Source organism: Pseudorca crassidens, chromosome 8, assembly GCF_039906515.1.
Source record: "Pseudorca crassidens isolate mPseCra1 chromosome 8, mPseCra1.hap1, whole genome shotgun sequence".
Taxonomy (NCBI): Eukaryota; Metazoa; Chordata; class Mammalia; order Artiodactyla; family Delphinidae; genus Pseudorca; species Pseudorca crassidens.
Genome location: NC_090303.1, coordinates 42020260 through 42044810, shown reverse-complemented (window position 1 = coordinate 42044810; position 24551 = coordinate 42020260). Strand labels below are relative to the sequence as shown.

General features: G+C 37.1%; 1 protein-coding gene and 1 long non-coding RNA gene across 4 annotated transcripts in view; one reads left to right on the top strand and one right to left on the bottom strand.

Annotated features, from left to right (window-relative positions):
• Positions 1-914: 914 nt before the first annotated feature.
• LOC137229010 (uncharacterized) lies at positions 915-15927 on the bottom strand. 2 transcript variants are annotated; one of them, XR_010945492.1, is made up of 3 exons: positions 15727-15927; positions 4613-4686; positions 915-1346 (listed from the first exon to the last, which is right to left on the bottom strand). It is a non-coding gene; the product is annotated as an uncharacterized lncRNA (long non-coding RNA). The 2 variants fall into 2 exon arrangements; XR_010945493.1 differs by lacking the exon at positions 15727-15927 and adding an exon at positions 14907-15262.
• SCIN (scinderin) overlaps positions 15147-24551 on the top strand; it is an 81084-nt gene continuing 71679 nt past the window's right edge. For both annotated transcript variants that reach the window (XM_067746262.1, XM_067746261.1), the window contains exons 1-2: positions 15147-15482; positions 22469-22623. In XM_067746262.1, the coding sequence (XP_067602363.1) occupies positions 15284-15482; positions 22469-22623 (354 nt within the window). In that variant the 5' untranslated portion in view covers positions 15147-15283. The remainder of the gene's footprint in view (positions 15483-22468; positions 22624-24551) is intronic.

The following is a 24551-nucleotide window of genomic DNA, read 5'->3' as shown; positions in this document are numbered from 1 at the left end:
TTTATATGCAGATAAAATATCTAAAGAGCAAAAACAAAGCTATAAGATTATTAGAAGACAGTAGGAGTGAATATTTTAAGGTCAGTGTGGAAAGGCCCACTTAAAAAGGAGAAATGTCTAGATACAACCACCAACAAGCTTGGAGAAAATATTTGTAACACATATAGGAGACAAGGAGTTAATATTCCTGATATACACAATAATGAAAGAAATAGAAAAAGAAACCATACATATAAAAATATATAAATAATATGAACCTAAAAGTCATAGGGTACCTATAGACAGCCAACAAATATAAGGAAATACGCTATCTTCACTATTAGCAGGGAAATGCAAATGAAAACCAAATGCAATACAATATCATATGCATTGGATTTGCAATAATTGAATTAATAGCATTAAATGCTGGTTAGGGTCTGTAGAAATGTATAGTATTCTACAGTTTTTTTAAGTATAAAATAGGCATAATATACTTGGAGAATACTTTAGAGTATCAATCAATTTTTTAAAAATAGATATACAATTTGATCCATCGCTTTTACTTCTTGGAATCTATTCTTCAGAAAGAGTGCTATTTATATGCAAAGTTATGTAAAGAACACTGCAGTTTTAAGTATTATTTGTAAAGCAAAAAGCCTGGAAGGAAAAACTAAAGGTACACCAATGTAAGAATAGTACATCAATATAATGTGCTACAACACAGCAATTTTTCCATGAAATAAATCTACATGTACTCACCTGAAAAACTAGTCCATGGTAAGTGAATATTGTAAGACAAAACCAAAAGACATACTATTTTGGCTCATACTGCATATTTATATGTATGTATGTGCATATATGTAGTTGTGTATTTCTGTCTATATGGGCTTTAGTCTGGATATTTATAATGATGGTGATGATGCTGATAGCTAATATTTACTAGGCCCTTACCTTGTGCTAGGCACTATCCTAAGCACTTTACATGGATTGATTTAACTAATCCTCAGAACTACCATAGGAACTAGAGATTAGTATTCTCCGTTTTTAAAGAGACCGCAAACAGTTAGCCCAAATCACCCAGTAAGTGACAGAGCTAGAATTGATTTCAACAGTTGTTCTCCAGCACCTGCATCTCTTAAACCTTTAATTAAAATTCTCTGAATGGGTCTGGCCTGAAACAGGACAGTAGACCAAACGGCCTGGCCTGGATAATGTCATCAAGCTCCTAGGATCCCAAGGGTCCTAGCCTTTCTTCTCTGAGTCATCCATGAGCAGTTTGAGAGCTCTTGTGCATTTTTTAAAGGCTTGGGCACCTTTTCTTCTCCAACAATAAGTAGCTGAATTCTGTCTGATCTCTCAATTAATATCTCTATGGAATAAAATGGAGGATTAGTGAATTTAAAATATTAAGGTCCTATTAGGTAAGAAATAGATTTGGGGGAAAATACTGTCACTTGTATGATGAGAAGCTTTTTATTGGTGCCACAATAATATTGATTTAATTCTGAGGTTGGTGAGAATATTGATAATTAAGAGTTGAAAGCAGTGAGAAGAAATGTTCAATATTTGCATACAGTTGTACAACAATGGTGAGCTAGCGATGGACCTAGTCACGTGCTTACTGTCAATGGTCAAACAATTGCATTAACAATCGGTAAAGACCCAGGTATAAACTGCTGCTTATATTTCTTTGTGAAAGTTTTGAAAAATGAAGTGACTATCAAAAAAAAAAAAAAAAAACTGATGCCATTATCAGGATTATGTGGAGATTATCCAGCATTTACTTTAGAAAAACAGAGCAGTGATTTCCAAATCTAATTCAAACCAGATGCAGTTTAAAACAAGTAAAGTAGTTTTCCAATGAGAAAAATTTTGTCCTTTCAGGGAATTTTAGGACAACTTTTAAGAGTCATTCAACCGTGCTGCATTTTTATCTCATTTGTACAACAAATATGTTTCTAAAACATCTTTTCAAAACAATTATTTTGCCAGTTATACACATTCATTGCTATATATAGTTTATTTATTTTTATTTTTTTCTTCCAGTTTTATTGAGATATAGTTGACATACAGCACTGTATAAGTTTAAGGTGTACAGCATAATGATTTGACTTACATACATCATGAAATGATTACACAGTAAGTTCAGTGAACATCTATCATCTCATATAGATACAAAATAAATAAATAGAAAAAAATTTTTTCCTTGTGATGAGAACTCTTAGGATTTATTCTCTTAACTTTCATATGTAACATACAGCAGGGTTAATTATATTTATCATGCTGTATATTACATCCCGAGTACTTATTTATCTTATAACTGGAAGTTTGTACCTTTTGACTGCCTGCATCCAGTTCCCCCTCCTCCCACCCCCGCTGGCAACCACCTGTTTATTCTCTGTGTCTATGAGTCTGTTTCTGTTTGGTTATGTTTGTTCATTTGTTTTGTTTTTTAGGTTCCATGTATAAGTGAAATCATATAGTATTTGTCTTTTTCTGTCTGACTTATTTCACTTAGCTAGCATAATACCCTCTACATTGCTATATATTTTCAATTAAATGTAAATGCTATCCTAGTGCAAATAATAACTGAATGTTTATTGAGCATATGCTATAAATGTTCTAGTTACTTGTTATGTATATTTTATGCACAATCTAATTTAACCTTTACAACAATGTGCCTGTTTTCATATATCTGTGTGTGTGTGTGTGTGTGTGTGTGTGTGTGTGTGTGTGTGTGTGTGTGCATATGTTCGGTATATATTCATCACCACCACTTTATAGTTGGGGAGGTTGAGGAGGTTACTAATTTGCCAAAGGCCATATGGCTTATAAATGGAGCATCTGGAAATCAAACCCAGGTAGTTGGGTTTCTGTTTTTTGTTTTTAAATGCAAAGTACAGATTCCTAACTACTATACTCAGTGCCCATAAGAGCTACAGTCATGAAAAGGGCAGGAAACAGGTTTCAAGCATTTTTTCCTCTCTAATTTTATCACTGGAAAACCAACTCTAAACACCACACTAAACTAATATCTCCTAAACTATCAAGTATTTGATATATTCATTTGTCTACAAAATTTGATGCACAAACCGGTGTTTCATTCTTCTCTTTAACTTGAAGAAAGCCTTTTCTATGTTTTCTAAGACAGAAGAAAAAGCAAATGTAACTGCCGTATTTTTTAATGAATGTAGGAGAACATTCAATTATTTCACTGGTGGAAACAGTTAAAATATTCAAATTTAAAACTATTTTGCTTTTATTGAGGTAGAACTTTAAACTTTTTTTTTTTCTATTTCTATTTCATCATGAAACTTTAAAACTTTCTTAGCAGATGGGCAGAGTACTTTCTGCAGAAATGATTCACTTTTGGTCTCATAATCCCACGTGGGAAAGTTGAAGGCTACGTAAATTGAAAATCTGTCCTGGTCATCCAAATGACAAAAGAAAGTTAACCTCCTGGTGACCTTTTGAAAGATGTCAACCTCCTCTAAAAAATTAGCTTAATTTACTTCATATGACAAGGGCAAGAAGCCAACTAGTTATATTGTTATATCAGAAAAACTGCTTGGCAGAAACCTCCAGAGTTCTCATCAACCTCTCAACATTCTCCTTCAGATTTTAGTACTCATAATTTAAAATGTTTAAAGTATGAACTTTAAAATAAATGTCACTAATTTTCAACAGGTATTTTAATGTAGAAAATTCTCCCTGAAACAAAATACTCATCAGTCTAAACCGTGTCAATAACATTAACCAATTTCACTGACCAATCTTTTTGGGCAACTGTTCTCTGTACCGTCTTTTGGAAATTGCAAACAAAAAATGAAACTTCCTTTGCAGAGTTATTTGATTATAATAAATACTCATTACTTGACAGTTTAATTTTGAAATTGCTCAATGAAAGGGAAAGCAACGTTTGTAGACAGGAGCTGCCCCACATAAACTCGGAGAAGAAGAAATCTTGCTAATGCTTACTGCACACGTGGAAAAGCAGCCCACACCTGCCAGTTGTTTTGGAAATGGGAGACATGTGTCAGGCCGTGCTTCGTCCTGAATGTGGCTGGCCTTTTGGACTGGCATCATAAGCTTTCCCAAATGTGTCCAGCCATGCAGCTCTAGGAGCTTTATTCACTTCGTAAATATTTCAGAATGCAATTATAGCAAAATGATTTTTAAAATCACACAGAGCCAGAACTTATAATTTTTTAAGGAAAATTTTTTATGATGAAGAATTTAAATCTTATACAAAAGTTGGCTTAAGAGAGTAGTGGACCCCTAAACTCCCGTCACTCAACAACAACAATTGTTACCACTTAGCCAATTTCATTTCATCTATCCCTCCCCAACTTTCTTCCTGGTGTACTTAAAGGTAAATCCCAGACTCTGTGTTGTTTTACTCATAAGTATTTTACTATATCTCTAAATGAGAATGAGATGCTTTTATCTTTTAACCTCTTATTGTTAAGGAATATATACATTGCATTTTTGCCATTATTTAAATAATTACATATTGCAATACTTAATAAAGGCCATAAATGCAAGAGGATAGTAATTAAGACCATTGGAAAGAATGTAGTTGAAAGGGAGGGAATATTTTCCCCATTTTTCTGCCTTCTCTTTAAGTACTCACCATGCTGTTTCCTTCTTGCAGTTTCCTTGATTCATTAAGTAAATATATTTTCTGGGTCATTATAAGCTTTGAAACTAGAAAGAAAAGAAAGGCCAACATAAATGCAATATAAAGCATATTATCCTTAATTATTTGAACGTTTTTGTAATGATAGGTTATTATAAGGGTGCAGGATTTCATGTCATAGAAACCAGTATTTTTCTACACATTCTTAAATCAGACAGTCATAAAATAGTAAATTAGTAACCCAGGTTTTAAAATTTATGTGAAACACTTCCTGGGTTAAAGATGTTTCTTTCTGTCACACAAACTAAAAGAACATACAGGAAAAAATGGAATTAGAATCACTACATTCAACTTCAATAATCCTCTCTGTGCTATTCTTTAGGCCTCAGAAATTCTTTAAATCCCTACATAATTTTTATTATAATAGGTCTAAATTTTATATATTGATATATATATATATATATATATATGCCGACGTTTTAAAAAACTCTGTCACATAGATGGATGAATGGAGGGATGGGTGGATGGATAGATAGGTAGATTTTTAAAATTTTGTTGCTCTTTTTAATTTTGTTTGCTTTGGGATTTTGGATCTCAGGTGCACAGAATTGAATTGATTATACTCCTTGGTTCATGGCAAGTTTTTATTGTCAACCAGTGCACCTTCTCTCTTTTATGTTTTCTTTCATGATTTTTCTCATTCTTTCCTGCATCATCAGTCCCCTTCCTACCCCCACCAGGCTCCCACTGACATGCAGTTAATGTATGCTTTTCCAGTCCACATTCCACAGGGTTCATGGTCATTTGCAATGTGTGCATTCATGAAATTCATTTTTATTAATGTAGATGTGCTTTTAATGGCACAAATGGCATCACATTCTGTTTCTTACTATTCTATTCAACTTTATAGTTTTGAAATCTGCTTACACTGCTATCTTTTCCATGCTGATCATTGCCTCTGGCACTAGTATTCCTCTCTTGCATATTCATATACCACATGTTACTTAGGCCTAAAAAATATTTTCCTGTTTTTGAACTTCTAGGTTGCCTTCAACTTCTTTCTAGCACAATATGCTTTGGTGGGCATCACTGTACATGCCTCTTTGTGCATCTGTGAACAATATCACTGGAGTACACATCCAAGAGTGGAATTTGGGGGCACAAAAGATATGCCTACAGTTTTCACTAAATACTGCCAGATTGCTGTCGAGATTGCTACATCATATTAGAGCTGCCCCTCTAAATATTATATGAGATTTCTTATTTCCCCACATCCTTGCCAGCCTTTCATGTTATCTTTCTAATTTTTAACAACCTGCTGGCTATGAAATGGTGTAACAGAGCAGTAAAGTTGTAGTGGTTGTAGAGGTGAGGAGTGTCGCCTCAAATGCTAGCTCTCCCACTTAATACTTGTGGGACTTTCTGTTCCTGGTTTCCTAATTTGTAAAATGAGACAATAATGATGCCTAGTTCATAGAGTTGCTGTAAGGATCAGAACAGAACCGTTACACTTTAAAAGCACATAGAATAATGGCTGACCTTTGTAAGCACTCAAATATTGGCTGTTTATGTAGTTCCTTCAATTAATAGCAAGGCCCAAATCAATGAACACTCTTTGTATATCTAGTGGCCACATGACTCCATATCTTTACAGTACTTTTTCATAAAGTTCCTTGACTTTATTCTTTCTGCATTCTTTTTTTTGTATATATTCTTGATATCCTTAGTTATTTATAGAAATTGAAAAGATTTTTCACTCAGTCTACCCCCATCATTTAATTTTGTCTTCGTTGTCCAATTTTAAAGCCATATCTTTAGTTCTATGTAGCTATCAGTTTTTCCCTTTATATTTCATGCTATTTTTGGTATTGTTTAAGAAATCTTTTTCTACTCTGAAATCATAGACACATCCAATTTTATATATTTAAAATTTTTTGAATTTGTATCTTATTTTATATCACATTATTCTAATCATTTGATAATCTTGTTGAACTTTCTTGTTCTATCAGATTGTCAGTAGGATTCTTAGACTTTTAATTTTTAGATTATCATCTGCAGATAATGAGTTTTGTTTCTTTCTAGCAATTCCTAATATCTTCTATTTCTTTTTCTGGTCTTTCATTGTCCACACCTTCCTTCCTGTACCCTCTTGAAAATTACTGACATACTGGGGTTCCTGTTGTCTTTTCTTATTAGTTTTTTCCAATCTTAAATGAAATCATTCTAAAATGTTCCCATTTGATATGTTATTGCTGTAATTTATTATTATGTCATTCGGTTAAGAAAGTTCCCTTCTTCCTAGCTATCTAGTTTTCTAAAAATGTTGACATAAAGGGATTTTATTTATTTTTAATATATTGAGATTATCTTATTTTTTCCTTTAAACAAAATTCACTTTTTACTTGGTTGGATAAAATTTTAGATCTGATATTGATGTTAATGTTCATAAATGAAACTAAAGTGTAATTTTATTTTCTTGAACTGCCCTCATTGGGGTTTATGTGCTGTAATTGCTTCATGAAAATAATTTTAGCAGCTTTTCTTTTTTCCTGTTTTCCAGATATATTAGTATACAATAGAGGATATACATGGTAAAACTCACATATAAAACTTCTTGGATCTGGTACTTTACAGAAGAAAAGATTTTGCTTTTTAAGCAACATTGTTTATTTAGCATATATTGGTCAATTAAGATTTTCTATTTCTTCTTTTGTTAATTTTGGCATTTTACATTTTCTAGAAATATACCCATTTTGCTTTGAATTTCAAATTTCTTGACATTAGTTTAGAATATTTTTTGATTTTTAAAATATTCATGTTATTCTGTAGTTAGATTACTTTTACAAATTATGTCATTTCCTGGAACCAAGAACTATATATTCCCCAAGGTCCTATCAACTCTCAATCTCTACCTCTGGTTCTAAGATTAAAAAAAACATAGTCTTACTGAGGTAAATCTAAATACATGTCAATTCAATTTACTATTCTTCATGAATTAGGCTATCTCACCTGGTTAGGACCTAGATATGTTAGTATTGACACTTGTAGATGTTGAGATGATCCCTGTGGTTTAAATGGTGAGTTCAACACTCTGATTGCCTGGGTTCAGGTGCCAACTCAGCACTGAGTACAGATATGACTTTGGACAAATTTCTTATCCCATCTCTATCTCCGTTTTTCCTTTGTGAAAAGGGAGATGATAATAGTAGCACCCACCTGATATGATCGTTGTATGATTAGGTTGGCAATGCTTGTAAAAACACTTAAACAGTACATGGCACACACAAAATACTCAAAGTAATATATGTTTATTTACAATTTAAAGCCAAATCTGAACATACCAATGTGTATCTTGTTTTACTTTTCTTTCATTCACTTTTTATGAAAAACTTTCCAATTGCTCCATATTATTCTAAATATAACTTTTCGTAACTTTTAAATATTATCAAATCCTTTCATATCATCTATGGATGTACTTATATAACTTTTACTCCTTTAACTTTGAAGAGAAGCCTATTATTGGAATAGCAACAAACATAAATAAAAGCTAAATATATATATTTAGTTTCATATGTATATATGTATATGTGCATATATATATGACACAAATGTATCATATATTCAATTATAAAAAATCTAGGAATAAGAATTTTTTTAAATTCTGAAATAATATTGACTTTTATAAACCAAGACATGACCAAATGCCAAGATTATGCTGTGTCCCCAAAATAGTAGATTAAATTAATGTTAAAATTAATAGACATGTTTCCAAAGAAGACATATAGATGGCCAACAGACACATGAAAAGATGCTCAACATCACTAATCATCAAGAAAATGCAAATCAAAACCACAATGAGACATCATCTCATACCTGTCAGATGGATATTATCAGGAAGACAACAAATAACAAGCATTGGTAAAGATGGAGAAAGGAGAACCTTCGTGTACTGTTAGTGGAAATGGAAATTTGTACAGCCACTGTGGGAAAACAGTATGGAGGTTCCTCAAAAAATTAAAAATAGAACTGCCATAAGATCCAGCAATTCCACTTCTGGGTATTTTTCCAAAGAAAATAAAAAATACCGATTCAAAATGATATATGTACGCTTATGTTCACTGAAGCATCATAGCCAAGCTATGGAAGCAACCTAAGTGTCTGTCGATAGATGAATGGATAAAGAAATGTGGGGTGTGTGTGTGTGTGTGTGTGTATATATATATATATATATATGTATATATATATATATATACATATATATATATATATATACACACAATGGAATATTGCTCAGCCATAAAAAAGAATGAAATCTTGTCACTTGCAACAGTATGTATGGACCTAGAGGGTATTATGTTAAGTGAAATAAGTCAAACAGATAAAGACAAATACTGTATGATTTCACTTATATGTAGAATATTAAAAAAAATGAACAGAACATATTCATAAATACAGAGAACAAACAGATGGTTGCCAGAGGGGATAGGGTTTGGCTGGACTAGTGAAAAGGTGAGGGAGATTAAGAGTACAAAAAAATGAGTTATGGGGATGAAATGTACAGCATGGGGAGTATAGTCAATATAGTCAATTCTATTGTAATGTCTTTGTATGGTGACAGATAGTAACTAGACATATCATGGTGATCATTTGTAGAAATATTGAATCACTGTGTTGTACATCTGGAACTAACACAATGATATAGTTCAATTATACTTCATTTTAAAAATATGTGGACACTGGGAGGAAATGCATCAAAATGCTAATGATGGTTATCTCTATGGGGTGGGGATTATGGGTGATTTTTTTTTGTTTTGCGGTACGTGGGCCTCTCACTCTTTTGGCCTCTGCTGTTGCGGAGCACAGGCTCTGGACGTGCAGGCTCAGCGGCCATGGCTCACGGGCCCAGCCATTCCGCGGCATGTGGGATCTTCCCGGACCGGGGCACGAACCCATGTCCCCTGCATCGGCAGGCGGACTCTCAACCACTGTGCCACCAGGGAAGCCCTATCATAGTTTTAAAACCATGATTATCTTCAGATCTCTATTTGCATAAACATAAGCTTTAAAGCTAAACTATCATTTTAGATCATGAATCTCTATGAGACCTTGTATCCTCAACCCTTCTCTTGGTTATATGCATTCTCTAATATGTGAACGCCTAAAGTAATGATGATGTCTTCTCTCAGTAATCTCACAGGGGTTAGCTATTTCCTATGTAATAATAATAATAGGTGATTTATATATAATAAAAATATTATGAAGGAAGTGCTGAATCAATCTGCTGTGGTAAATAGGTTTACAAGAAATAAATTATCACAACAGCAGACGTTCAAGACCAATAAAACCTTCACCGTAGTATTGAGCCATGACCATGCCTTTATAGTTATAACATTATATGCAATTTTAAACCAACTAATTGGTGAAAGAAAAAGTCCTAGATCCTGGCTGATCTAAAATTAAAAAGCTGAATTTTTTAAAAGTTCTTGTTTGGCTGGTATGGAGAGGAGGGATGGAAATACACTTCCTTAGAGTGCATTTTCACTTTTAATAATCACCTGCCTTTGGTAAGTACTGGGGTTAAGGGCCCTTGCTGATTAGTAACCGTGTTTATTGACTGTGTTCACAGGGCTTCTACATACATTACCTTTTTAATCCTCACAACACTCAAGTCTTCTGACTCCAGGTTCCATGCTTAAACCCTTAAATCATTTGGTAAATCAAACATGTTAATACAATTTAGCAGGATGACCAGTAAAAGAAATGTATTTTTTTTCTTTTTGCGGTACGCCATGGCCTCTCACTGTTGTGGCCATGGCCTCTCACTGTTGTGGCCTCTCCCGTTGTGGAGCGCAGGCTCCGGACGTGCAGGCTCAGCGGCCATGGCTCACGGGCCCAGCCGCTCCGCGGCATGTGGGATCTTCCCGGACCGGGGCATGAACCAGTGTCCCCTGCATCGGCAGGCGGACTCTCAACCACTACGCCACCAGGGAAGCCCAAGAAATGTATTTTTAATTACATTCTTTCATTATTTATAATCAAAGGAAAGCAAATAAATAAAATACTTGAAGAATTTCCCTCTCTTGGAAAAAAAGGTGTACTTCCTGTTTTTCACATACGTTTAATTTCAACAATTCTGTGGTCATGATGCAATAATGGAAATAAACTGAGATGCCTCTGAACTCTAAGAGTTTATGATTTAGATAATGAAGACCACTGAAGCGAACTTTTTGTTTTTTTTTTTACTAACTCATTCCAATGAATTGCACAATGAATTAATTACAGTATTAACACTGTTATTTATTTCAAGGATTAAACTCTCTAACATTTCCCCTTGGGCATTAACATTCTAGAAAAACACCTACTTTGAATTCAACCATGAGGCTCCACACCTCAAACCTCCAGATTCCTGTTAAAAACAAAAGCAAAAAACCTTATTCACCTTGGCTGTTTCTACCTGGGCTGAGAGAGGAAGCAGAGAGAATGCTGAAATTTAATGGATCCAAGAGAATAATGATAATGAAGATGAGTATCTTTAGTTAAACCTTAAAGAAATGGTAAAACTTGGGCTTCCCTGGTGGTGCAGTGGTTGAGGGTCCACCTGCCAATGCAGGGGACACGGGTTCGAGCCCTGGTCCGGGAGGATCCCACATGCCACGGAGCAACTAAGCCCATGCGCTGCAACTAATGAGCCTGTGCTCGAGAGCCCGCGAGCCACAGCTGCTGAAGCCCATGCGCCTGGAGTCCATGCTCCGCAATGGGAGAGGCCACCGCAATGAGAGGCCTGTGCATCACAACGAAGAGTGGCCCCCGCTCGCCGCAACTGGAGAAAGCCCACGCGCAGCAACGAAGACACAACAGCCAAAAATAAATTAATTAAAATAACTAAAAAAAAAAAAAAAAAGAAAGAAATGGTAAAACTTCAATAGACAGATAATGGGAGAACAGCAATTACATGGAGAGGAGAAAATAATTTTAAGAACCTAGGTTATGAGAGACAGAAAGAAAAAATAAAGGCATGGAAAGGAAATGGAATCTGGTTTTAGAGACCTTTTTTGTATAGGAAATTGGCAGTCCCTATCTGACTTAGACTTAGAAACATTATTCTTACAAGATTGGATTGGGAGAAGTGATTTAACCATTCATCAATGTCACTTGAGTTTATACCAGGACTATTCCAGGTTTATATTTATTTATCCGTTTAATGCTCATGACAGTTTTACAAGGATTTGTGTCAGTAGTCCCATTTCACAGATAAGAAAAATGAGACACAGTAATGCAAAAAAAATGATAAACCAAAATATCAAAATTTTAAGTAAAAGAAGATCAGTATTTTTCCTTTGTCTCAGCTTCCAATATGGCCCCATCTGGCACTGTTAACAATTCTGTCTTTATTTTAAACTTTGCTATTTTTATCATGATTTTTTGCACTAATTTTGATTTTTAAAATACTGCCTTAAAATAGTATTGATCTTGATTATTGAACTTTTTAGTGCACTTGTAAATTTTCCATCCCAGGCAGGTGCCTCACTTGCCTCACCCTATTGCCGGCCTAAGTAAGAGGGAATTTCACTTATACATCAAAGTTCCGTTTTATTTCTTTAATAAAAAGAAATTATTTCCTTTTATTTTTATTTAATCATTAAAAGGAATTCCTTCACCAGAAGGAATGGAATTATGACTAAAACTGAAACAGAACTTAAGTGATCACTCTGATTATTAAATTACCTTAAGTCCAGATCACCAGTTTTCATATTTTTTCCCTAGAAGAAAGAAGAGAACAAATGATTATCACTTTATAGATAAGAAAACCAAGACATGTAACCAAAACCAAGACTTTGTGACATGCTCAGTCACAAAGTTAAAGCTAAGCTTCCTGGTGCTGAATGGGACACACCATATTAGAAGCTTCTCTAGGGACAAGTTTGAAGAAAATGAAAATATAAAGTATACTTATATGAACAAATCTAGGCCAAATAATTTGGATCGAAAGAGTAAGGTTTTGTAAAGAATATGTGCTTCTGGAGCTTCCCTGGTGGCGCTGTGGTTGCGAGTCTGCCTGCCGATGCAGGGGACACGGGTTCGTGCCCCGGTCCCGGAGGATCCCACATGCCGCGGAGCAGCTGGGTCCGTGAGCCATGGCCGCTGAGCCTGCGCGTCCGGAGCCTGTGCGTCCGGAGCCTGTGCTCCGCAACGGGAGAGGCCACAACAGCGAGAGGCCCGCGTACCGCAAAAAAAAAAAAAAAAAAAGAATATGTTCTTCTGAATTAGACACAGTGAACTTGAATTCTCCTTCGTCCACTCACTAGCTGGGTGATCTTTGACAAGTTCTGAAGCCTCAGTTTCCTCATTTATAAAATAAGCCTTCTCAAACCTACCTATCACTGTTTGTGTTAGAAAGAAAAAATGAGAACGTAGCTAATAGTATTTATCAATTAGGATCTCAACCTATGACAGATGGTACATACAAAACAGAAAAATTCAGATTTTTTTAGAGGTTTTATATATATATATATATATATATATATATATATATATGTAGAAGGACAGAGAAACCTAAAGGGATAATGCATCTGAGGGGACAGTTGCCTGAATCCAAACTAGAGAAAAGTCAGATAGAGTTATTTGTCTTTAAAAGTAGTGACCTTTGGTGGAGGAAGCCAAGGAAATAAATACTCTGACCTTACTGTCCTCTCTCCCTCTGATTTCCAACCAAACCCTAAGCTAGAGGGCATTGAAGCCCAGTTGCTTTAGCCCATGCAGGCTGGTCTTAAGGGAAGACTGCCAGGAACAGAAGGATGAAGAAGGGATTTAGAGGAGCAAAAGGAAGCTCACCACCGCATAATAAGAGCTCCTAATTACTGAGCATTTTCTATGTAACAGACAAAAACACTTGCGCACTTAATCCAAATAACAGTCTTTTAAGGTGAAAACTATTATTTTCCTATTTTATAGATGAGAAACCTGAGGCTTACTGTAGTTAGGTGACTACAGAACCAAGAATGGACAGGGGAAGTGAATGAAAGCTATCTTTGCCATGCCCCATCATTGCAGAAGAACAATAAATGGTAGTGACTGGTTTCATAATTATCATCACTGTCATCAAAACCATTGAATTCCAACCCCTCTAGCAATTGTATTTCCAGGAATTTATCTCATAGTTATAATTCATGAGTATAATAAAGTATGTTCAGAAGTGGTGTTTGCAACATTGTGTTAGCAAAATATAGGCAAAACTTAAATGCCTATGAACTTGAACAGGTTAAATAACTTATAGTACATTTAAAAGATGGAATACCTTGATACCTTGTGGTCAGTAAAAAGAAGCAGCTCTATGAGTACTGGCTACTGATATTTTGATATATTGGTTCAGAACAGTGTGTATTTACCATTTCTGTTAGAAAATAAAAATTACCCTGTTATCTGTATTCTTGTAGATGAAAGAATATCAAATATGTCTGGAAAAATACTTAAGAAACTGGTAACTCAGTTGCCTTTGGGGAAAGCAACTGGATGGCAGGTGAAATAGAGATACATTTTTATTGCATACCTGTACTTTCGAATTTTTTTTACCATGCTCATGTAATACCTATTTTAAAACATAAATTAATTAAGGAAAAAATCAAATGGTATGTTATTAGTTACCTTCCAGGGACTTCTGTAATTTGGAAAACAGTGACAGAAAATGGACGTGCATAAAAACCAGCTTTCTTACTCTACACCATGAGCGATTTGCTTTCTCAGTAACAATAAAATCCCTTGCCATATCAACTTCAGTTAAATGAATGCAAAATAAGGAGTAAACTTCCATCTGTATTTTACAATGCTTTGCCCATGCTGCAAAAGCAAAAGCTGTAGGGAAAACAATGAGAAAATTAGCACCTTGAAGCCAGGTAACAGTTAACTCAGAAGGCAGGCTAAGCATATCACACTCAGAAACAGCCCAGCCTGAGAACACCTCAGGAGGACTGCTGTTGTTGTTGTTGTTTAAAAAGCAAACTCTCTTGCCCAAAGGAGGCAGGTTGCAAATTAACCACAGCTCCCTAAACCCCTGGGGACTTACAGAGCTCTATCCCCCGGGTAACACCGCTATCCTTCCAGGTTTTCACTCTTCCCAAGAAACCTGACATGCTCTTTCTCATGGCATTTTCAAATTGGGAAGATCAGGACGGAAAAACTTTGCCCATCGGGAATGGCGAGACTGGCTGATAAAATGACGGAGTTGATGATTAACTGTTACCTGGATAGCCAGTTTTTTTTTTTTTTTTAAAAAAAAAAACAATGCGCCAACCTGAGTTTTAATTGTTGATCTCCTCCAGCCGTTGCCTGGGAAAATGTCCTTCCTTGGAGGAGGCATTTCCAGGAGTTTCAGCAAGTTTCCTTAGGATCTTATGGTTTCTGAGATTCAATTTTCTTCGGGTTGCGGGGAAAGACATAGGAGGTTGATAAAAGGCGCTACGCTTCGGAGGAGAACGGATCGCCTACTCCAAAGCAACTCCGGCCTGAGCACTTAGCCCCTCCCGTTTGGGGGTCCCGGGGCCCCGCCCCCGCACAGCAAACCCTATAAAACCGCTGCGACCAGGGTTCTTCCTGCAAGTCTGGGTTCAGTCCGACTCCAGGGTCAGCGAGGTACCCCGCCAACTTCCCGGAGCATCGCGTGCTCGAGCCATGGCCCAGGGGCTGTACCACGAGGAGTTCGCCCGGGCGGGCAAGCAGGCGGGGCTGCAGGTCTGGAGGATCGAGAAACTAGAGCTGGTGGCCGTGCCCGAGAGCGCTTACGGTGACTTCTACGTCGGGGATGCGTACCTGGTGCTACACACGACCCAGGCCAGCCGGGGCTTCACGTACCGCCTGCACTTTTGGCTCGGTGAGAGACGCGGGCGGCCGGGCCCGGGCGCGCCCAGGTCGGGGAAGGGCGTGGCCGCTGGGGGTTGAGGTTTGCGGGCTGGTGGGCAGGGCAGCGCTAGCCGGACGGGCCTGGAGACCCTTCGCGCCGGTTGAGCCCCCGTGGGCCTCCCCCGCCTCCCCCCCACTTTGGGCCTGGGCACCTTTTCCCCGCTGGCGTCCGCTCCTGCAAACGCGGGGCGCAGCGAAGTCGGGAGCAGTCTTACCTCATAGCTTTGACCTTTGTCGTGTCCACCTCCCGGGTTTTGGCGCCGCTTCCTCTCGCTTCACCCCCTTTCACCTTCCAGTCTCCAAACCCACCTCCCGCCCGGGGCGGCCGCCCGCTGCACCCTGGCACTGGCCAAGTTCGGCTCGCCTTCCGACAGGTTCAGTCCTGGTTCCCCTGTCAGCGAGGAGATGAAGTCAAACAAGTTTGTGGGCATTCGCCGCAGACGGCGAGAATTCCTTTAAGAAAATTATTTAGTTTTATTTTTTGCCCTTGGGCGTCAGCTTAGAGTTCTCTATTATTTGCGGCGATTAATGTTCTGGGCCGCTTTAAATCAGATTCCAGCCTGCCCCGCGCCTGCTCGCAGGTTTGGCTAAGAGAAATTCCTGTTGATTAGGATGCTGGCGGCTTTATCAATATAAGTAAATAGCTTTATATGGCAGAGTTTGTATTTAGATGAGTTGCTTTATAATAATAATTATTATTTTTAAATTTATTATTTATGTATCTGAACAAGAAGACAGTTTGGAACAAAACAGCTCCTTCATCAGTAGTAATTATTTTGGGCTTCACCGGCGCCAGGCTCTCAGGACACTGGGTCTTGAGTGTTCTCCTTTTCCCATCTTCTACTTTTGCTCGTAAACATCCTGAATGTCTAACCTCTCCCTGTGAGATCATGTGCCAGTGGGCACACTCCGTCTAACAACGCACCGATTGTCTGAGCCTTATTGCCTTCTTTTAAAATCAGCTTGCCTCCCCTAGACTGTGTTTATTTTTAGTTTTATTCATGAGTCTATGGGGAAAACACACAAAACCACACACACATACACATTTTGAAGTCCCTGAAAGTCATTTTTTCCCCTAACATTTGAAGATTTTAAGAAACAAAGAGAACATTAAGTGATGTTCTCAATATTAGCAAAAACCCGGAGCAAACACTCCAAATGAGAAATCCATAGAGGGAGACAGCACTGTTTCATTACAGCACTTGATATTAAAATGTTGTGCTTGCTTGAGCAGGCTGAGGCTGAGATCTAAACTCATTTTGGTTTCCTAGTGTAATGTCACTGTTCCTATTATCACAGACAGTGATTTGTTTATATTTTATACCCCCTAAAAGAAACTCCCCACTGAAACCTTAATGTATAACTTGTGTTCATGAATGAATGATGCCACATAGAATAATAATGTCCTTACCTTGGTTTTTCTGTTTAGAACTTGGATCTGGAATGAGTAAAAGTATCTGAAATACCACATCTGTCATTTTGGTGAATTAAAATGTGAAATAACTTCATATCATGCTGTGTAGACAGCAGTTAAGTTTGACTTTGTCAGAGGATTCCAAGGGGGCTTTAAACACAATTGTTTTAATTCTATAGGTTCTTTCTTATCCAGGAAGTTCTTCAAGCACTGTGTTTCGTAGGGTTTACAGATTCGAATTAACCCGTTCATTTAGTGCTCACCGGTTTCAAAAAATGTAATAGAAAATACTTTAGGCAAAAACATTTTATGATCTTAAAGGTCTACTAAAACTGAACTTAATAGTGTGTTAATTAATAAGTTAATTCAGCAACTTTCAACGTGCCCAGCATTGTGTGCCCAGCATTTTTGCATATGAATGATTTATGAACCTTTCCTGAAACTTTACAATCTCAAAGGTGCAATAAAACAAAAAGTGATATAACCCAGGTAAAATGTCATGAGCACTATGAAAGAGACACCACGTGTCTGTGGTTATGGGGATGCAGAGAAGCCTTAATGGAAAGAAAGGAAAATGAGGGGAATTGGGAGGGATATTGTGCCAAGAGAAAATCATGGGAACCGTGGAAAGTTTAGCGCACTATAGTCAGCAGGACCTGTAGGTGGAACTGTTCAGCAGCTCTCCCTACTTCAGTTCCCTGAAGCAAGCTGGATTTCATCCAATGTATTCTACTCTAAGACCTAAATTCGGGTGAATTCATGAGGATTATTCAGAGGGACAGATTGAGACAAAGTTCCAAGTGGGAGAGCTGAAGGTTCAAGGAAAGAGAAAGTCTGACTAAAGGAAGTCAGTTGGAAGGAAGATGAAAGAGAGTAGAGTTAAAATCAGCCTGGGATAAAAAAAAGGTGGCTGGTGTAGAAATGAAGAAACCCGCCAAGTAAGAGGAAGAAAGGGGAAACAGGAAGAAGTGGGACACAGAACGGGAAAACAGAGGAAGAGTCATCTTTCCTGGTCTCTCCCTCAGTGTCTTTCCATAGTACCTTTGCATATCTCAGATTATTTCATTTTTTAAATTTATTTTTTGTTTCCTTTACAAAGTAGGAATTTGTTGCATGTAACTTAGAAGTTGTTGCATCGGTCCTTCCTGAAAAAACATTTCAGCTTTGTACCTAGCAGTTTAGATACATCTATCTGTGCTGGGCTCTTTGTAAGGCATGGGGATCCAAAAAGTTGGGTTACAATATACAATGTACAATACAAGGAGCTTATAATATACAAGGGCTGGAGAGGATGCTGAGAAACTGGAGTTTTATACATTGCTTGAGGTAGAGGAGAATATAAAACGTACAACCATTATGGAAAAGAGTCTGGAAGTTTCTTACAAAACTGTACATGCGGGCTTCCCTGGTGGCGCAGTGGTTGAGAGTCTGCCTGCCGATGCAGGGGACACGGGTTCGTGCCCCGGTCTGGGAGGATCCCACGTGCTGCGGAGCGGCTGGGCCTGTGGGCCATGGCTGCTGGGCCTGTGCGTCCGGAGCCTGTGCTCCACAACGGGAGAGGCCACAGCAGTGAGAGGCCTCCGTACCGCAAAAAAAAAAAAAAAAAAAAAAACTGTACATGCCACTACCATGTGATCCAGCAGTCGCATTCATGGACATTTAATCCAGAGAAATGAAGTTTTATATTCATGCAGCAACATGTACATGCATGTCATAACAGCTTTATTTGAATAGACAAAAACTTGAATCAGCCCAGATATCTGTCAACAGGTGACTGGTTAAACAAGTGGCACATCTATACCAAGGAAGACTACTCAGCAACAAAAGGGAACAAACTATTGATAAACACAACTCAGATGAATCCCTTAGGGAATTATGCCGTGTGAAAAAAAAATGCCAGAAGGTCTCATGCTATATGATTCCATTTATATAACATTTTGGAAATGACTATATTTTAGATTTATTGTCACCAGAGGTTAGAGATGACGTAGGGGAGGGAGGATTCAGGTGGGAGGTGGGTGTAGTTATAAAAAGGCAACATAAGGGATTTTTTGGTGATGGAACTATGCAGTATCTTGACTATGATGGTGGATATATAAATTTACATAGGTGATAAAATTGTATATAACTAAATGTACAAATACACACAGATGAGTTCAAGTAAAATTGGGAAAATATAAAAAAGATAAGTGGATTGTATCAATGTCAATATCCTGGTTGTGGCATTTTGTGCTGTACTGTACTTATATACTTATACTTTAATATACTGTAGTATACTAAACTGTACATACTAAAGTTTTACAAAATTTTACATTGAAGGAAACTTGGTCTATTGATCTGTGTGTCTATACCAATTGGTGTCTTCCACCAATACCACACTGTCTTATTTAATTACTGTGGCTGTATAGTAAACCTTAATATCAGATAGAATTAGTATTCTTACCTTATTTTTCTTTGTCAAGGTTGTTTTAGCTATTCTAGGGCCTGTGCCTTTCCACATTAATTTTATAACAAACTGACTCATATAATCTGTAATAAACCTCAATATGATTTTGATAGGAATAGAATTAAGCCTATAGATCATTTCGGGGAAAATTGACATATTTATTACATTACAAGTCTCACATTCCATGAATACTGTCTTTATATTAAGGTCTGATTTTTTATTACCATTTTTTAGTTTTTAGCATGTAGATCATGTACCTGTTTTGTTAAATATGTATCTGAGTATTTCAGTTTCGTTGAAGTGACTGTAAATGGTATTGTGCTTTTAATTTCAACTTTTGCATGTTCATTGCTTCTATATAAAAATGAGACTGCTTTTTATTATTGATTAATCTTCTTCATGCTGTCTTGCTGAATGCACTTTTTCTGAAGAGGTTTATTTTGGTAGATTCCATAGAATTTTCTATGTAGGCCATCCTGTCATCTCTAAATAGACACATTTTTTTTCGTCCTTTCCAATCTGTATGTTTTTTATTTCTTTTTCCTACCTTTTTCAGTCGTTAAAACTTCCTGTGTTATGTTGAGTAGGAGTACTTGCCTTGTTCCCCATCTTTGGGAGAAAGGATTCAGTCTTTGATCATTAAGAATTTATGTTAGCTGTATGTGTTTTGAAGATGCTGTTTATCAAGTTGAGGATTTTCCCCTGTGTTCCTAACATGGCGAGAGGTTTTTTTTTTATCATGAATGGTTGTTCAGTTAACTTAGTCATTAAACCTCTCTTTTTATTTATGCTTTATATATAAAATCACATCCCCAAAACAATTTTAGGACGTTTACAGCATATTTACAAATATAATATAACATAGTATAAAATAACATAACACAAAACAACATAACATGGAAGGCATTGGGAAAATTAGCATAGGGAAAATAAATGAAGTCATAAGCATACTCATTCAGAACATTTGTAAGTTTTTGAACACTTATTAGAATTTCATCATAATATAACTGAATTTGATTTTAGTTTTCATTTTCAAAGGCTAGTATTGACTTCATTAAGACCTTTCAACCTCTTTAGAAGACTCTGATTTATTCATACTGACATTCCCTGGCCTTGCACAGTGCATAAGCATCAACAAATGATAGCATAATTTAACTAACTTACTTCTAGTTCATTCATTAGTCACATGCCTGCCCATTTTCATCTACCTAAAGAGATTACGGTTTCAACTTGTACTCAAGTAAGAATATTTATATCAAATACATCATCCTCAACACCTTTCATATTAACCTTGATTTAAGTTTCCTTCTTAAAGTCTCTCTGTACAAATCTACATCTATGCCCTTATTAGTAATCTAATTTATGGATGGGAAAGTGGACAGAAGAATGACACTAGGCCCTTTCAGACTGCAAAATTGCATGTGTTTTTTATGTGGTAAGTAATTTTCTTTGACCACAACAAGTTCACAAAATTGGTGTCATGTCAAATACTCTTCTAGCTACTAAATTTTTTTCTGAGAAGATACTTACTACACAGGTCCCCTTTGAGAGTGAGAGGAGTTGTAAATAAATCCAGTTCGTTCTTTTTTTTTTTTTTTTTTGTGGTACGCGGGCCTCTCACTGCTGTGGCCTCTCCCGCCGCGGAGCACAGGCTCCGGACGCGCAGGCTCAGCGGCCATGGCTCACGGTCCCAGCCGCTCCGCGGCACGCGGGATCCTCCCGGACCGGGGCACGAACCTGCGCCCCCTGCATCGACAGGCGGACTCCCAACCACTGAGCCACCAGGGAAGCCCCCAATTCTTTCTTTAATATACCTGACTGACTTCCTTTCTCCAACTTTCATGAATACTCTTAATTGGGGTTCCAGTTGAACTATAGTATTGTTACAGCTTCTGAACATTTATGCGTCAGTTATCCATGGAGGAAAATAACATTCCCCAGTCACCTCAAAATTTTACTGGTAATGAGAGTCTGAGTATAAAAAATATCTACTAGTATTGTAATTTCTAAGAGACTGTGCTTCAGAGTTACAGACACCTGCCTCTGGGTCATGTTCTATCAAAGGTCAACTTTATGACCTCAGGGAAATTACTTGGTCTCTCTAAGCCTCCATGTCCTCTGCTGTAACAGGGTAGAAAATGGTTTCTGCTACATTGGGTCACTTGAAGATTAAATCAGATTATCAGTGTAAAACACTAGCGTAGTGCCTGGCCCATAGCAAGGGTGCTATAAAGGTATAAATGTTAGCTATTATTATTATTTCTAGAATCATTAATGATTTTCACACAGCTTAAGTAGTGGAAGTTTTTAAATGACTTTTATAAATTTTGAGGTCCCATCAGGGCAGTCCTGGCTCTGATCTTTGTGTACATCGAAGACACTGGGTTTAAGGATTGGTGTTTGGACCTCAGTGAGGTTGCCTGGATGGGATCTGCATTAGAATTATGAAAATTAACTGTGTGTTGTGTGTTAAATTCCTGGGGTAATACTGCATACGTTAACATTCAAAAGATGTTAGCATTCTGGTTCCTTTACCCTCCCTTTTCCTTCCGAGAATATTATCTTATGCCAATAAGATAGTGAAGTGGGGACAAGTGTACTCAAAAACAGTGGTAAAGTCAAGTTAATTCCATTTTCCCATTCTCAAAGTGTTGTTTAGCTCTGGCCCATGATGTTCGTATTCCTTACAAATATTAACATATTGACATTTTGGAAGCCTGCAGATTAATTCTGAGAAAGGCTAAAACAATTGAAAAATGTTTTCATAGCCTTATCATTGACTATACCAAATGAATGTGAATCCTACTGGAATATATTATTATATCTTCCTGAACATAGTCTGACAGCGGCGTTTCTTTTAAAATTAAAAAAAAAAAGAATTGGAAAGTGAGAACAAAACAATTCTTTTAGTTATTAAAATAGCGTTTTATATTATACCATTTCTGTTGATTGTTCTGTTGAAGATGAACAATTTATGCATAAATTTATTGTATTGGCATATAATTCAAAGAAAATTTCTGAGTGTTTTCTTATCAGAAGTTCTGCCTTAATCCTGTTTCTTGCTTGATAAATGAGGTGCTGTCATTGGCCGTTTCAGGAAAGGAGTGTACTCAGGATGAAAGCGCAGCAGCTGCCATCTTTACCGTTCAGATGGATGACTATTTGGGTGGCAAGCCCGTGCAGAATAGAGAACTTCAAGGCTATGAGTCTATGGATTTTGTTGGCTACTTCAAAGGAGGTCTGAAATACAAGGTGAGCACCTCTCTCAAACTGTTTTATGACCCCCTCTTCTTTTCCTATCCATCCACGCCTCATATCTTCATAGAATGTAAGTTCATTGAGGGCAGGGTTTTTTGTTTTGCTTTGTTTTTGTTTCAATCTATTTTGTTCACTGATATATCCCCAGTACTCTTGAGACCCATAATAGGTGCTTGATAAATGGTTGTGGAATATATGGTATAATGTGTGAAATATTCTGACTTAATTTCATTTGATCGGTTAATTTTTAATGATGCTAAGTAAATATGGGCAACTTGGGCATTAATAGTTTTCATTTTTGCTATTCGAAAGAATCACTTAATTTGCTGCAAATAATCCACAACTTGGGAATTTCAGTTGTTCTGGAATATATTAATACAGTATTTATAACAATTATAACTTCAGTTAATACAAAGAACTATACACACATTTCCCAAATAGTGTAGTATGACCTTGGAAATGATACAAATGAAACCACTGAGTTGAACATATGTGTGGTTGAGCCTCACAAACTCCTACGCATACACTGGCATAGGCACCCCCCCCCCATACACACACATAGAATTTATGTGTTTTGGCCTGAAACAATAATCATCAAATGGCTTTACTTCTGAAACAAACAAACAGGCAAACAAACAAAATCCCAACTAATTAAATAGTCTGTGGCTTTAAGGCGACCTTCAGCAAAGGATAGCTTTTCCTGGAATTCTCTCAGTGACGCTTGCAGACTGGCCATCCTTCACTATCCCCCCTGCTTCCAAGAATGTTCGGTTAAAGTGTGAGGAACACCTTCTCTAGACAAACACACCAGAAACAATCTTTCTCAAAATCAAACATCTCCAACAGGTGTTCTGCAGACCGTACCACCCCACCCATCTGCCATATTAGCCCAGTGAAGACCTAAAACCTCAGAACTAAACTAGAGTTCTGAATATATACTAAATTTGCCTACTATGTTGCCCCAGTTTATTTCTTCTTTTTCCTGATCAGAGCCTTAGTTGAATATTTTGTGATGCCATTGGGATCAGGACAAAACAAAAGTTCTCTTCTCTCTCTTGAAATCATTTTTTTACTCTAGGCTAGAAACTATTAAATATGAAACTATTACCTCTTATTTTATTTAATTCATGAGTTACTTTTATGTGAAATGATCCTGAAACATCTCGTATGTCAGTGAACCCAAGATTTTGAATAAGCTGGGGCTTGTAGTTACTAGAAGCATGTACTGTGCCATCATCCTGGATATGAACCCATTTCTGCCACAAGTGGCTTGTTTGCCTCAGGGCAACTACATAAGCTTTCTGGGTTCAGTTTCCTCAAGTGTGCAATGGGTGTAACAACAGCTTTCTTGTGTAGGTGTTGTAAGGATTAAGGATTAAATTAAATAATAAAAATACGTATGTTATAGTACATATGCCATCATTCGGGTTTTATGCTATTATTATTATTATTTTTTTTTTTTTTTGCGGTACGTGGGCCTCTCACTGTTGTGGCCTCTCCCGTTGCGGAGCACAGGCTCCGGACGCGCAGGCTCAGCGGCCACGGCTCACGGGCCTAGCCGCTCCGCGGCATGTGGGATCTTCCCAGACCGGGGCACGAACCCGTGTCCCCTGCATCGGCAGGCGGACTCTCAACCACTGCGCCACCAGGGAAGCCCAGGTTTTATGCTATTATTAATCCTTGTGCCTATTAGTGGGGCTTCTGAAATCAAACTTCTGGTTACATACTTAAAAGTGGACATGATAAAAGTAAGTTTACAATTATTGGATAATTATCTTCTAATTATCAACATTAAAACCACCGCAAATCAGCATTTTTTAGAAGGAGGATGTTTGCAAATGGAGGTCAAATTTATCAGCAAAAAAAGTCATTTTACTGTCTTATCACTAGTGACATTGAGCAGATGACAACGTGTGTAGTTG